The following is a 14,445-nucleotide window of genomic DNA, read 5'->3' as shown; positions in this document are numbered from 1 at the left end:
TGTAGCATATAACATGTAATTATTGATTCACTATATTCAATGTTATAACTTATAAGTATTATTATTAGATACTTATGAATCATTACATCACCGTCATCACGTGATTCAAAATCTAAGATCATATGAGCATACAAATAAAATGATTAAGTATTTAGATACTTAGATACACTGATTAAGTATGATGTAAGATTTTAAGTATCTAATAATTATTAATAATACTTAGAGTCTTAGATACAATGATTAGGTATATAGATTATATACATAAGTATGAATTCATATTAATTATACGAATTATAATAACACTTTTTAAACTTAATCATATTATTCATATATAATGACAATGTAATTCATATAATCCCAAATTAAGTTATTAGGATTGGTCGATTGGTTCGATTGGAATTACTAATGTGTTAATTATGATAATAATTTAGGTGTTATCATTAGAATTTAGATCATATGATATAACATTGTGCATTTGTGCTACATAACCATTAGATATGAATCATATGATCTAAGAATTATCATTAGACTTTAAAAAAAAAAGGTATTATTATCATTTGATATATAGAATCATATGAAAATATAATTATTATAATTATTAATGTTTTAACTTAATATTTATATTGACTATTGTTACATTTTTTTTTTATTTATAATTAAATGACATAAATTTCCTACAAACCAGTAGGTATGAAATTTAATACAACTCACATATAAGATTAACATGTGTCCCTTAACATGTGAGAATCACATGTTTTAATAACAAGTGCTTCTTGTAAGAATTCAATGTCCCACATGACCTGACACATAAGACAACTTATTAGACTCGATCTTAATGTGTAAATTAATCCTCCTTTATTAATTGTTGGTTAATGGTTAATTAATACACCTTAATAAAGTGTTGGTTAATTAACTACGAGAAGTTAATGATTCTTATTAATTAATTCTAACTTTGATGGAAAGTAGAATTAATGGTAATAAAAGAACAAATGTTAAACTCGTATAAGCTCGGCTCGACTCGACTTGACTTAATTATTACCGCTCGAACTCGGCTCGAGCTCGTGATGAATAAGCTTGAGATCGGCTCGGGCTCGTGATGAATGAGCTCGAGCTCGTAATGAATGAGCTCGAGCTCGGTTCTGGCTCGCTCGAGCTCGGCACTGGCTCGCTCGAGCTCGGCTCATTTACACCCCTAGCTCCAGGGAACCTTAAAATGTCCCAAAGCACCGACACTCATTGACAAATAATCTCTTTGCCTTTCCACAATTATTCTTATTTGGGCTTTCGCTTACTTTCCCAAATTATCGAGAATCCCCAACTTTGGTTGAGAGCGCTTGCCTGAGCTGCTCCTATGTGTAAAACCGGCTACCCATCTTCACCGTAGCTTGTTGGATCATCAAATCGTTCACCAATGGGGCAGTGCTTGAACCGTCGGAGTAGCAACGTTCGATGGAGGTTTGGCCTCGATTTGGGGTTGCAAATGGGCGTCCGCGGTGTGGTCCGGCCCAGTCGGTGGCGGTAGTGTCCAGCTGGAGTTTTTCTTTAGGGGCTGTAGATCGTGATTTGGGCGATGGGGGAGGGTTTTCTTTGTGAAAGCCGAGAGGGATCCGATACATCAGCGTAATTTCATTTTTTGGTTTTTGGTTCACGTGTTGAGTGATTATTGGTGGGCAAAAAACCTATGTTTTTTGCCACGACCAGACAAAAGATGCATTTCGTCGCTAATAGTAAAAATGTTGGTCTTGACATTGGTGTCGTCATTAATATTAAATTGTTTTTTAGCATCAGCAATGAAAAATATAGCCCACGACTCAAACAACACGTAGAAATGGGGGTTGAATAGGTGTATGCCAAAATAATGCGAAATTTAAAATTAAGCAACCACACAAATATTCATCAAATGTAAAGAAAGCGATAAATCAATAAATACAAGTAATTTGGTGAAAAAGTTGAAACCTTTTGAAGAACTCTTTTAAATTAAAATCACTTTGGGGTATTCAAACCTAGGAAATCAAGCCATTAGAGAAGAATGAGAAACTACAAGATGTTCATACTTACAAAATGTAATACCCTAAAATTATATAGGATTAATTGAGCTTTGAAATGGCTAATGGGTTTGATAAGGTTCGTTAGGAACTGCTGAAAATAAGAATGTTGATTTTTGTTCCTGGTCGAACAGTTGAAGTGGGATAGCCGAACGTTCGAGTCAAACCTAATTCCGATCGTTCTATACTGGAAGTATGAATGTTCATTGTGAACATTTCGAACGATCAATTGTTTTTTCAATCACGAACGTTCAAATGACGTGGTGTACTGTGTTAGAAGGTACATCCCACGCCTTTGATGTATACATTAGATCGTACGTCGAATGGCTTAGCGAACAATGGTCTCTAGATCTTCAAAGAAACATACCTTTTAGACGGCTTAGCGAATGGTCCATCAAATGTTGCTCTTGGATTCTTTAATGGTGTAGAGCATTTGAACGGTCGAGCAAACACTCACTTTTGGAAGTTGGTTTTGACCCAGTCAATTTTGGAATTGGAAACTTTTCATGAAATACAAAGTTGTGGTATTTTGAGTCATCTTTTTTGTTGGGGTGCAACAGTGCTGTTCTACTCACGTGAATGGTTCTTATAATATGTTTTGTGGGTTGTGATTTCGAATGCCATAAAAGGCTTTGCCTTCTCCCACTAGACACTAATTGGTTTTTAGGTGAGATAGTCAAATGCTCGATCCAACAAAACATAAACTTGAATTTTCATGTCTTGGATCAACTTTTGCACCGACTAAACACTAGACTTAAAACTTACAACCAAATATGTTTTGACATTGAATTTACTAACACTAAAAACCTAACAAGCAACAATCAATAAATGCGGTCGTTATTAATCAATTATCAACAACGACCACCAAATGTCGTTGTTGATAACTTTGTCGCTAAATACTAAAATTTCTTGTAGCAGTTCCATTAGTGATGTGCTTAAATGCCATACGATTATTTTAGGGTGTGTTTGGTAAAGGTTTTTTGAATTGATTTTTTTTTTTTTTTTTTAAATAATTAATGTGATATAAAAAATAATTTATGTGATATAAAAAATAAAATATTTTGAAGTTAAATTTTTTTTTTTAAAAAATGAAGGTGGTGCCAAACATGCTCAATAGAAACTTCTTTGAGAATCTTTGTCGCGGGAACTCAAACCCTATTTTAATACCCTCATGCCTCGTGAGTCGCGACAAACAAATAAATAGCAAAATTATTTTTCGCAACTCATTTGAATTACTTAATTCGAAGAGGTGTGGGTCCACATACGGTTCGACCTTTTGGCTCGGGTTCTGGAAACACCGGGCAAGAGCTCACTGCCACACTCCTACTGTTTCAAACAAGCTCGGACTAGTGCTCTCCCGCACCACCGTGAGGCTCTCTAGCACAGCTTAAGCCTTCAGAAACCAAACACTCTGTCCTAAGCAAAGCCAAACACTCTTCAAAACCTCTAAACCCCACGCTTTCTCAAGACTCCTTTTTATTCAGACCAAAAATGGTTCCAAACCCAGCATCGCTCACTCACAAATCCACACTTTTACACCGTTTCGTGGGGTTTTCTCGTACACCCATCTCGCATTCCCGTCACCATATCCGAATTCCCGAAAATCCAGTTAAGATGAGCCGGTTTCAGAGCTGTTCTTCGTGCCAGTCTCACTCTTATCCATTGAATTCTGGTCACGGAGTTGTGTTTAAGAATTTGGGTCGTTCTGAAATTGGATTTGGGCCACTGGGTCTTTCCCGTTTTCGGGTTTCGGCGGTCTCGGATGGCGGTTCGGGCGGAACTGGTGGATATGGGGGTTCTGGTGATGGAAATTCTGGTGGGAGAGGTGAAGGCAGTGGTGCCGGCGGCAGTGATAGTGGTGGTGGAAGTAACTGGTCCTTGCTATCATGGTAATTTACTGCAATTTCAAGTTGTTTGTCTCAGTTTTAGGTTGTTAATTTCTTTGCTTTTTGGTTCCTAAACGTTTGTTTAATATTATCCTTTTTGGTTCCTAAATATTGGTCCTAATGTCATATAACACAGCCCCCCGAATAGGATGCCCTCAATTTCAAACGAAATGAAAATTATCCATTTCATGGTCAGATTTAAAGTTGGTCTATCTAACGGTCTCCTTGATTCCACATTATTTAAATTTTTAAAAACGTGCCAACATTAACTTCATATAAACCATTAGATGCACCAATTTTAAATTCTGATCACCATTTCATTTGAGATGAAATGGAGAGGATCCTGTTCCAACCCCCCAAATATGAAATGAAACTCTTTTACTTGGATTTTTAAGGTGTTGCTACCTCGTCAAGGATGATAGAGTTGTAACTTTGTGAACTTATTATTCTTATAAACTTCTAGATACCTTGCTCTTCAGGAATTTCCACAGCCATTTGTCATTGATTTCAGCGTATGAAAGCTCTTAAAAACTTAGCCGACCTTTTTCTCAAATTTTAAGTGCTTTCCTCAATGAATGCTTACACCCATATATGTGCAGACGTGCATTGCTCCATTTTTTGTTACCAAATTTGTGATGTAAGTAGAATAATATGGAATGGATTCGGTTCAGATCACTATCATCCAAATCTTGTGACATTGGATTCAAACGTAATACAGCCACATCAAAAGCTAAATGTTTCAGACATATTACACCCAATGAAAGCTGTCTTGGGAGATATATGTATTCCAAAGGCTGCTGCACCGGGCTAGCACCTTGGTTATTGACTACTAGGTTTTTTATGTTCACCTTGGGTTTCTGACTATTACATTTTATTTATTTTTTAAATGGTTTTTCCTACTGAAGCAGATAACTTGGGGCAGGTCGGCATGGTTCGTCTAAGCAGTTGATGCAACTGTCATGTTTTCTTCTTATTGATGCTTATTAGTAGTGTTTATGATGCTTTAGATCTTACACAGAGCGATTTTACTGGTCTAGCTATATACACTGTAGAGATCCTCAGTTCAGTTGCCACCTGCTACGGTTTTTTTGTCTGAAAAAAGAAGAAAAATTCCTTAGCAGGTGGCAGATAAACTGTGGTATATAATATATACACACACACACATACACGTATATATTATGTTTTAGATTTTTGTATGGACTAAAATCTAAGCAGAGTTTTGTGCTAATTGTTTTGCGCCTTGTCCTTTATACTTGGGATTGACAACATAATCCGCATTCTGCCATTCCAACATGAAGTTCTCACATTACAGGTATTTGGCTCTTCTTGCGAAGTATCCTGTGTCAATAAAAGCTCTGACATCTGCACTTTTAACTTTAATTGGAGACTTAATTTGCCAGGTACACTCTCCTTTTCTTTTAATCAACAAAAAGTATAGATACCTGTTATTTCTTTGTGGAGTTGTCATTGATTTTGCACTTCCACTGCATACCGTTATTTTGATTAGATAGTTAGGATAGAGTATGATTTATTTTGTGTGTAATTAGGATAGAATATGATTTACTTTGTGGGTTGGGTATGTTGGTATTCACATTAGATGATTCAAAACTTGATCACATATATAGGTAAGCGTCTGCGTGCTCCTTCAACTCCATCACTAATTTAAGTTGAATTGCTCTATAATTAAAGTGCTGTATCCTTTCTGATTCACTTTTATTTCTGTCCCTATATTTGGTAAGCAATTATAACAAAAATCCTGCTGAAATAGATCTTTTGGCTTCTCTTCGGGAAGTGTGTTTATACTTGTGGTATCCTAGTGTGGTGTTGTCAAGTATTTCTTTGTTTTATTAAATAAGATGCCTATGCATGCAGTTGCAGATTGGTGTGCCTGCTTAAATTTTTTAAAGCTTATCCTGGTTCTAGATGACTTAGTATGCCTAAATAGGGTTGAATAGTGATATGCCGATAAAAGATTCATGTTGCGGGCCTCATGTAGACAAGTTTGTAGTGAGTATGTTTAGATCTTAAGTGGCCTTAATTAGATTAGGCGAAGATGCACTTTGAATGGTTTCCACACATGATATGCATGGATGACAGACTCATATGTTCATAATACATATCCCTTTTCAGATTTCATAGACTCTTTATGTGCATAATTTTTTATTTTCTTTTGTTGTTGGTTATCCTCTCTTGTATATTTGATAATTGGTAGGCTTCTCCTTGGTTCTTTTAATGAATATACTATACTTTTAGAAAGAGTAAAAAGGGAAAGAGATAAGAGTAGGAGAAGATGCAACTTTTCTCTAGCTGTATGGATGAGGGTCTTTGAAGTTGGTATATTTAGGAGGCGCCTTTCTGTACACAAGTGTAAAATCAAAACCTCATTGTAGAGCCTCTTTGGTCTGAAGAAATAAGGGATATCTACTCTGATATGTTGCCTATTTGGAGGCTCAGAGCAGACTAGCAACCAAATGCTTCACATTTATCCTCGTAGGGATCTTAAGACGACCCCAGTCCCTTTTATCCTGGGTAATAAATAGAATTGAGAGACCCTTGAACTCACTAGCAACAAAGTTCCTGAGGGGAGGCCCGAATTTTTGAAATTTAGTCCCTTAAATATTCCCAAAAATTGGAATTCTTGAAGATTACCGGTTTTCTGTACTCATCCATTCCTAATTTATCCAAATAGAAGTTAGGCTAGCAAAGTTCGAACTTATCTTTCAACTGTGCAAAATTTGCCTACGTTGTCATGTCCTTAAACTTCAATTTTAGGGAGCTTTTGGGTTTAGAGAAATAGTCAAACTGTGGGATGTTTTTTTATTTTTATTTTTTGTTATAAGTCTTTCATCGTTCTTCAGTATATCAGGCGTGAGTGATGATTTCTTTTGCATTTTCCCCCTTTCTAGAACCATATTTTTCTTGCTTTTCATGACACTTATGGTCCCATCTCTTACTTGTACCACTAAGCTGGAAAAAAAAATGGAACTCTACAGAGTAGAGAGAAGGGGGGTGGGAGTGGGGTTCTGCTGATTCTAGATCTTGGTGCAGTAGAGTTATAGTGACTTGAGATACATAATGATTTTACTGTTAGTGAAGCGGTTGCCTGTTATATGGATAGATATAATTATATAATTAAAACTTGCTGTTTTTCAGTTCTATTTTCCAGATACTGCATGTTTCAATGATCTAACAATTATTAGTGTGGTTTACTGATTTTTACAATTTTTTGCCTCAGCTTGCAATTGATCAAGTGCCATCATTAGACTGGAAAAGAACGTTCCTGTTTACTATGTTGGGTCTGGTGTTAGTGGGTCCCACATTGCATTTCTGGTAACACTTCAGAGTCCATTCTCTGTGTGCCTGAAAAGTGGATTTATAGCATTAGCAATTATCATTACTTTTACCTAATGGGTTCTTATGGCACTTCCAAGCATTTTTCAATGATTCAACAATTATTGGTGTGGTTTCTCTTGCATTTTGCATTTTCTTTTTACTTACAAAAAAGTAAATTGATTAGCAATTTACTTTGCATTTTCATTAGCAATTGATGCAGTTGTCATGTGCATATTTCCAGTGATGGGAAATTAATGGTTTCTTCCTTACATCCCTTTTTATTTGTTTTGGACACCGAAGTATGTGCTAAGCAATCCTTGTTTCCTACTTCACCGTCATAAGCAAAGTTTAATAGGAAAGTTATTTTTAATTAGTCTTTTTTTTTTTTCCTATTCCTGGATATGCCTTTGGGTTGTCAAATGCAAGGGTGTTCTGTAATGATGAGCATGCACCCAATGCATTTTAGAAAAACCAATATTAATATTATTATTTAAAAAAAAAAAAAAAAAATCATTTGTGGCTTCTATAGTAAATGTTGCTTTTCATTTTTCAATCTTCATTTTCTCAACTTGATTTGTCTTTAGGTATTTCTATTTGAGTCGAGTGGTAACATTGCCTGGAGCATCAGGTGCATTCTTGCGCCTTCTACTTGATCAGGTGACCTAATTTTTTCTAATTTGTCTCTCAAATTACATAAAAAGAAATTGTAATGCCACTTAGCATCATGTTTTACGTATCTGAATGTGAGGGAGTATTATTGCAGTTCCTCTTTTCTCCTATATTTATTGGAGTTTTCTTAACTACGTTGGTGACACTAGAAGGAAGGCCATCACAAGTCATACCAAAGCTTCAGCAGGTGGTTTTGAAGGCATTTATTCATATGAGCTTTAGAACGAGTGCATTGCGAGGATTCTTTTCTATTTTCTTTTGTTTCTTAACTTGTCTTTCATTTTGTAGGAGTGGTTTTCTGCTGTTCTTGCAAATTGGAAGTTGTGGATACCTTTACAATTTCTCAACTTCCGATTTGTCCCCCAGCAATTTCAGGTCCTTGCTGCTAATTTTATTGCTCTTGTGTGGAATGTGGTTCTCTCCTTTATAGCTCACAAAGAGATTCTTCAAAAATAGGTATGTTTTAAATTTCCAAGAAAGTATAACTATGTTAGATAAGCAAATAGTGTTAGTTACATGCCTTCTATGAAGCTCATGTATAATTACTACTATAGGAAACTGCAAAATGTTAAAATACTCGTCAGAGGTTTGCTTGATTCCAAAGGACTTGCTCAAGTAATGGGAAAGCTGGATTTATGTACATCCATGTCTCTACTGTCTTAAGTGGGTCATGCTTGAGCACCAGAACTAACCTAATAGCACCCATCCTAGCTACTTGGCGGTGGCCAAAATCACAAAGTTCTGATAAATTTATGACATTATATTGGGTTATTAAATGCAATTGTTAAGATTTAGAGGTAAGTGGTGTCAGTCCTCATCAAATTAGCACAAGATTCTAAATCACATTCTCTTGGTATTTTTGCTTGGTTTAATGTCTGCTACTTTTTTTTTGATAAATAAAGTATATTTTAAAAAAAGCTCAGAGGGACGCAACCCAAAGTACACAGGATGTATAAATGATATCCCTAAACCAAAGAGAACGAAGAACACAAATCTAAAAAATCAGAAAAAGAACAATCAGACATAGAATGTAGCGTCACTCTCCACGTAAACAAGGTTTGTATCACCAACTTCTTCAAATTAAGCGAACCAGTCTCACAATCTTCAAAACTGCATGTATTCCGTTCATTCCATAGACACCACATCAAACACAACGGAGCCATTCTCCAAATCGGCACCATCACCCGGTTGCCTTTTTGCCCCCTTCAACTCCCTAACATCTCTATCACCGATTGACGCATAACCCACGTTATACCAAACAGCTGCAATATCGTACTCCACAATTCTGTAGCAACCATACAGTGCAGGAACAAATGATCAATAGTCTCTACAAGTCTTACACATATAGCACCACTCCATCACAATAATATTCCTCTTGCGTAAATTATCTAAAGTTAGAATTTTTCCTAAAGTCGTCGTCCACACAAAGAAAGCCACTCTCGGAGGAACCTCTACTTTCCAAATACTCTTTCAAGGAAAAGAAGAATGTATTGGAATAGATGATACCTTATAGTAAGACTTCACTTCAAATGATTTCCTTCTCAAAAGAATCCAACAAATTTTATCCTCTCCATCATACCCTCACTTTAAGAGAATACAAGACCTCAAAAAATTTAGAGATCACTTCCACCTCCCAATCACGTACCGGATGAGTAAACAAAATATTCCACAAAATGTTACCATTTTATCTTTGCATAGTCTGCTACCTAAAGTGTTTTCAGGATGCACTTAATCTTTTAAATTGGAAAAATTTTCTCTTTGTGAACTGATTCTTTTTCTTACAATCTATTTAAGCTGGTCCTTTTCTTAAGCAGTTTTAACAAACTCTTTAGCAAGAAGTTTCAAGCAATCATAATGATTCCCATGTCGAGCAAGACACCTTTCACTTATGTCAACCATTTTCTTGGTACGTTATATAAGATGATAAGCTCCACATGAGAAGTCTATAAGAAAGTCGTGTAATACAGAAATTTATAGAAAAAAAATACTTATAACAGATAATAATGATATTTAGTTTGTGTGTTGACTATATATCAATTAATGTTCTAGATATGTAAAAGAAACTCATGAATGCTTGAAAAAGAAAAACAACCAACACCTTGAGATGTAGCTGACATTTACAGATAATATTGACATATTATTTCGATTGCAATTTGGGAAATCCAAACTAATTTATCTATTTGGGTCTCTGTCATCAATTTGTTGGTCATATATTAATTGTATTTTTGTTTGGGAAGCACTTAGATATTACTCTGACAGTTTACGTGTTAATAGAGCCTATATATCCTAAACTCCTCTTCTATAGAGTCAAGAAAATATATATATATATTTTGCATTTTTTGCACCTGTCTAATGTTCTTAATATAAATAACATGGTTATCACACAAACTAATAAAAAAAAAGATTTTGTCCAAATAAGCATGTTGCTTATATGAAGAGTATTGATGTTGTGTTGTTAGATAGTTTTGTGTGTCAATTTAAATGTGAAAAAATAAATATTAATGTTTGATTGCAAATATGTGATTATGATATTTTCTAGCCCCCTGCCTCAAGTAGTGTTTGCTGAGAAGCATATGCATTGATGCTTTATAAACTTTGAAGAAACTATAATAAAACATTGGTTGGTCGAGGGTGAAGTCATCTCCTTCGGTAGCAAACAAGTTTTCAATGTCATTATCAGCTAATTTAATCGCCAATTGTGCTGGTGTGCCATTTCTGTATAATTTGAGTAATAAGTGCTTGCTTCTATGAAACTTGTAGCTCTAACTTTGGGAGACAAGTGTATTCCTAGTTGGAGTGAGCAAAACATTTATGTTGAAGTTGAATAGTTGACACATCTGCATACATTTCATCCTTCATTCATCATTAACTTTGGTAAACATTCAGGTTAATGTGGTGGTGACCTGACCTCAGTTCTGTCGGACTATATCCTTCACAATGATTTTGGTCCTCAGTAACACGTTTGTTACCAAAAAGATGAGAGGGATGATGCTGTTTTGACATTTGTTGTTGTTAGTTGTATACCAAAGGTTGGGATCTCTGTGCTTTGAACATGAGCTTGTAAGTTAATGGATGGAAGAACGCATCAAATTGCAGATGTAGGTGTTTCGTTTATCAAAGTTCTCTTTTTTTGCATCTACCTGAGTGAGAGTATGTTTGAGATTGCGTTAAGGAGTTTAAAAAGTGTTTTTAGTACATAAAAAGATGTGTAAACAAAATATTAGGTTCGCTTGGTAAAATACTTAAAAAAAAAAATACATTTTTTATTTTATTTTATTATTATTATTAGTACTTTTTTGCTCTAAAAAGTTCAAAACTATGTTTTGAGAGAAGCTTGAAATTGAGGCTTTATGTAAAAAGCTCCTTTAGGCCTTTTCTATATGCAAAAACTCTATTTTCCAATGTAATCTCAAACAAGTTTCAAGTTTTAAGAAAAATGATACATATACATTTTCTATACATTTCCATACAACCAAGTTTCAAATTCATCATTGAGTTTGTAGGACTCAATGTGGTTTTTATAAATTAATTTAATGGTGGATTTGAAAATAAAATGTATAGGAGATGTATTTATATAATTTCTCTTTAGGAAATGTATTTATATCATTTCCCTTTAGCAAATGATATTGACATGGGTGTGATTGTAGATCCCAAAGAAGCTTAGTGAGATCTTGAATAATGGAAGCTAACTTCAATACAGCTGAATGCCAAGCAATTAAGCTAATTCTAGCTCCAACAAATGGCAGTGTACCCCGCCCTCATTCATAGGAGGTAGCCACTTCCATAAATGCAAAACGGAAAAAATCAGTACAAGGTGAATGGAAAAAGTTATCATTGACTCATTATTATTATTATTATTATTATTATTATTATTATTTTGTTTTATGTTTTTCTAAGCAATATATGGGAAGGGAAATTACAAAAGGGGTCTTTTTCTACTCTTATCTTAATGGATGAGAGAAAAGGTGATCGGTTAGAAATGTATCCAGATATAAGGTGGGAAGCGGCCAACACAAAGTAAATAGTTCTTTGAAGCGAATAGGATTTGCTTCAATGAATATTTTGAGCAAAATTGCAAGGGATTAAAATAAGGGATGCCCTGAAGACACTTCTCTCCCTGGTCAAAAAGGAAAAGAAAAATAAATTTTGGATTGAATATGACTTATATGAGAAGTTAACATCACTTCCAAAATACATGCTGTAATTTCATTTTGAATATATTTATACACTAAAATTTCTACTTGTCAAATTTTGTTTTATGTTTTATTTATTTATTTATTTTTGTTGGCAAAAATAAGCATTAACAAACAACTTAAAACACAAAATACTTAAAATTATTTTTACCTTTATGTTACATCACCAAAAAAAAAAAAAAAAAAACAAAAAATCTAAAATTTTTTGCCAATCCAAACCATTATTATTATTATTATTATTTTTTTTTTGGTGCTGTCTAAGATTAGCATAGTTTGTTGGAGCTATATATATTATATAGGGCCGGATTCCACCTTTTGATGTCTGTCCCCCTGAAAACCTAAATTCTAGATATGTATTAGGTAACGTTGAAGTAAAACAAAAAAAAAAATAAAAAAATAAAAAAAAATAAAAAAAAATAAAAAAAAAATAAAATTACTACTAAACTTGAGAAAAAAAAAAAACTACGAAGTAAATTATAGTTCAATTTAAATTTCAAAAAATCGAACACACAAATGTGCCTAATTGGCCAAAAGAGTAGTTTGGCCACCCACAACTAGCCTTTGGAGTGACTGAACCACCCTTTTTGGCCAACTAATCTTTTGAGGGTGATTCGATTACTTCCAAAGACTAGGTTGGGGATGCCCAGACCACTTTCACTAGCCTAAGGGAGTGGTTTAGCTACACTCGACTTGCTTGTTGGAGGTAGCCGAATCAACCCTTTTGGCTACTAAGGTGCTTCAGTCACCTCTAACTTAAATTTTGGAGGTAGTTGAACACTTCATTTTGGCCATCTGGTCTTTAAGGGTGGTTCGGTTACCCCCAAATACTAGGTTGGGGATGGCCGAACCACCTCTAATGGCCCAAGTTGGTTAGCCAACCTTAACTCCTAACCTAGTTTTTGGGATGACTAAACCACCCCTTTGAGCCACTTAGGGGTTTAACCACCTCTAACTTGGCCTTTAGGGGTGGTTCTATTGGTCTTTGAGGGTGACCGAACCACCCTTTTTCGCCCCTATGGTGATTTAATCATCCCTAAATAGCTTTTAGGGATGGCTGAACTATTCTCAAATGACTTTTAAGGATGACCAAACCACTCTCTTTGGCCATTGAGCTTGGTTTGGCCAACCCAAAATAGCTAAAAGAGGTGGTTGACCGCCCTTTTGTCTATACACGAGAGAGTGAGAGAGAGAGAGGGAGAGGGGTAAGCTTTTAGTGCTGGTGGTGGTAGTAGTTGTGGTGACGAGGGTGGTGGTGACAATGAAGCTATAATGGTCGTGATGGTGTAGAGGTTGGTAGGTAAAGAGAGAGAGAGAGTTTGAGTTTAAGCTACCCTTTTGATGACATGAAAGATTTTGGGCTGTTTATTTAAATACAATGAATTAACTAAATCTAGCATAAATAATATCTTATTCTCGCAACTAAACAGACAATTAATAGCCAAACAACCAACAGTCCTGTTCTGAATAGGAATAGGTTTAGTCACCAATTTTGATGCACAATCCTTGTAGCCAAATCACCAATTTTGATGCACAATCCTTGTAGCCAAACATGCTTTTTCTTCTTCCTACAATTCAATTCGTCAGCCTTTGCACTCGCTACTCCACCATGCGTGCCACACAGGTACGGAATCAAAAAAATTTATCGCAATGGGCCGAATTATGAATAAGGAATATCTTAAGATAAGAGACAAAAGTATGAATAAAAAATATATTAAGGTTGATGATGAAATTAATATGTAAAAAACAAAATTAGTAGCCATTCAATATTAACAAAAGAAAAGAAACAAAATAATTGTTTTTTAATATACTTCAATTTTTAACTCAAACACTTATCAAAATGGAATCTGACATTCTGGAGTAATAGTAGAAGTCTCTCTTGTATCCCTCTAATAATAATGTGACTTTTAAAATCATCATTAGGCTTGTGACCGATCACTATTGAATTTAAATCAAATGATGATTTTAAAAGCTATCTCATTGTTAGAGGAACACAAGAGAAACTTCTAAAATTACTCGACATTTAGTGAAGCTGTACTGCTTCAACTTTTACGTTGCTGGCCTTGCTGTGTTAAAAACACTTTTTACGTTGTTCATGGAAGTTATTGCTCTTGTTTAATTTTTTTAATGACAAATTTGAGTTGTTTAAGGTTTAAGTATAAAATGATTTTTATTATAATAGGCCTAAAGACCAAGCCTTTTTAATTATTTTGGCCCAAATATATAAATTTAATTATATATATATATATACCATAATAAATAAAATTTTCAAAAAAGGGTAGGGTCATAGTGATAAGTCTTGAATTATTCGATTCAAGACCC

General features: G+C 34.6%; 1 protein-coding gene across 1 annotated transcript; it reads left to right on the top strand.

Annotated features, from left to right (window-relative positions):
- Positions 1 to 3,292: 3,292 nt before the first annotated feature.
- Positions 3,293 to 11,068, top strand: LOC133874107 (protein sym-1). Its single transcript, XM_062311937.1, has 7 exons — positions 3,293 to 3,934; positions 5,244 to 5,331; positions 7,167 to 7,261; positions 7,849 to 7,921; positions 8,028 to 8,120; positions 8,222 to 8,389; positions 10,820 to 11,068. The coding sequence occupies exons 1-6, from the start codon at positions 3,537 to 3,539 to the stop codon at positions 8,387 to 8,389; spliced, it is 915 nt and encodes a 304-aa protein (XP_062167921.1). The 5' UTR covers positions 3,293 to 3,536; the 3' UTR covers positions 10,820 to 11,068.
- The last annotated feature ends 3,377 nt before the right edge of the window (positions 11,069 to 14,445 follow it).

The sequence above is a fragment of the Alnus glutinosa genome, chromosome 7, assembly GCF_958979055.1.
Source record: "Alnus glutinosa chromosome 7, dhAlnGlut1.1, whole genome shotgun sequence".
Classification (NCBI taxonomy): Eukaryota; Viridiplantae; Streptophyta; class Magnoliopsida; order Fagales; family Betulaceae; genus Alnus; species Alnus glutinosa.
The sequence above is the reverse complement of the archived record's forward strand: the minus strand, read 5'-3'. Positions and strand labels throughout refer to the sequence as shown.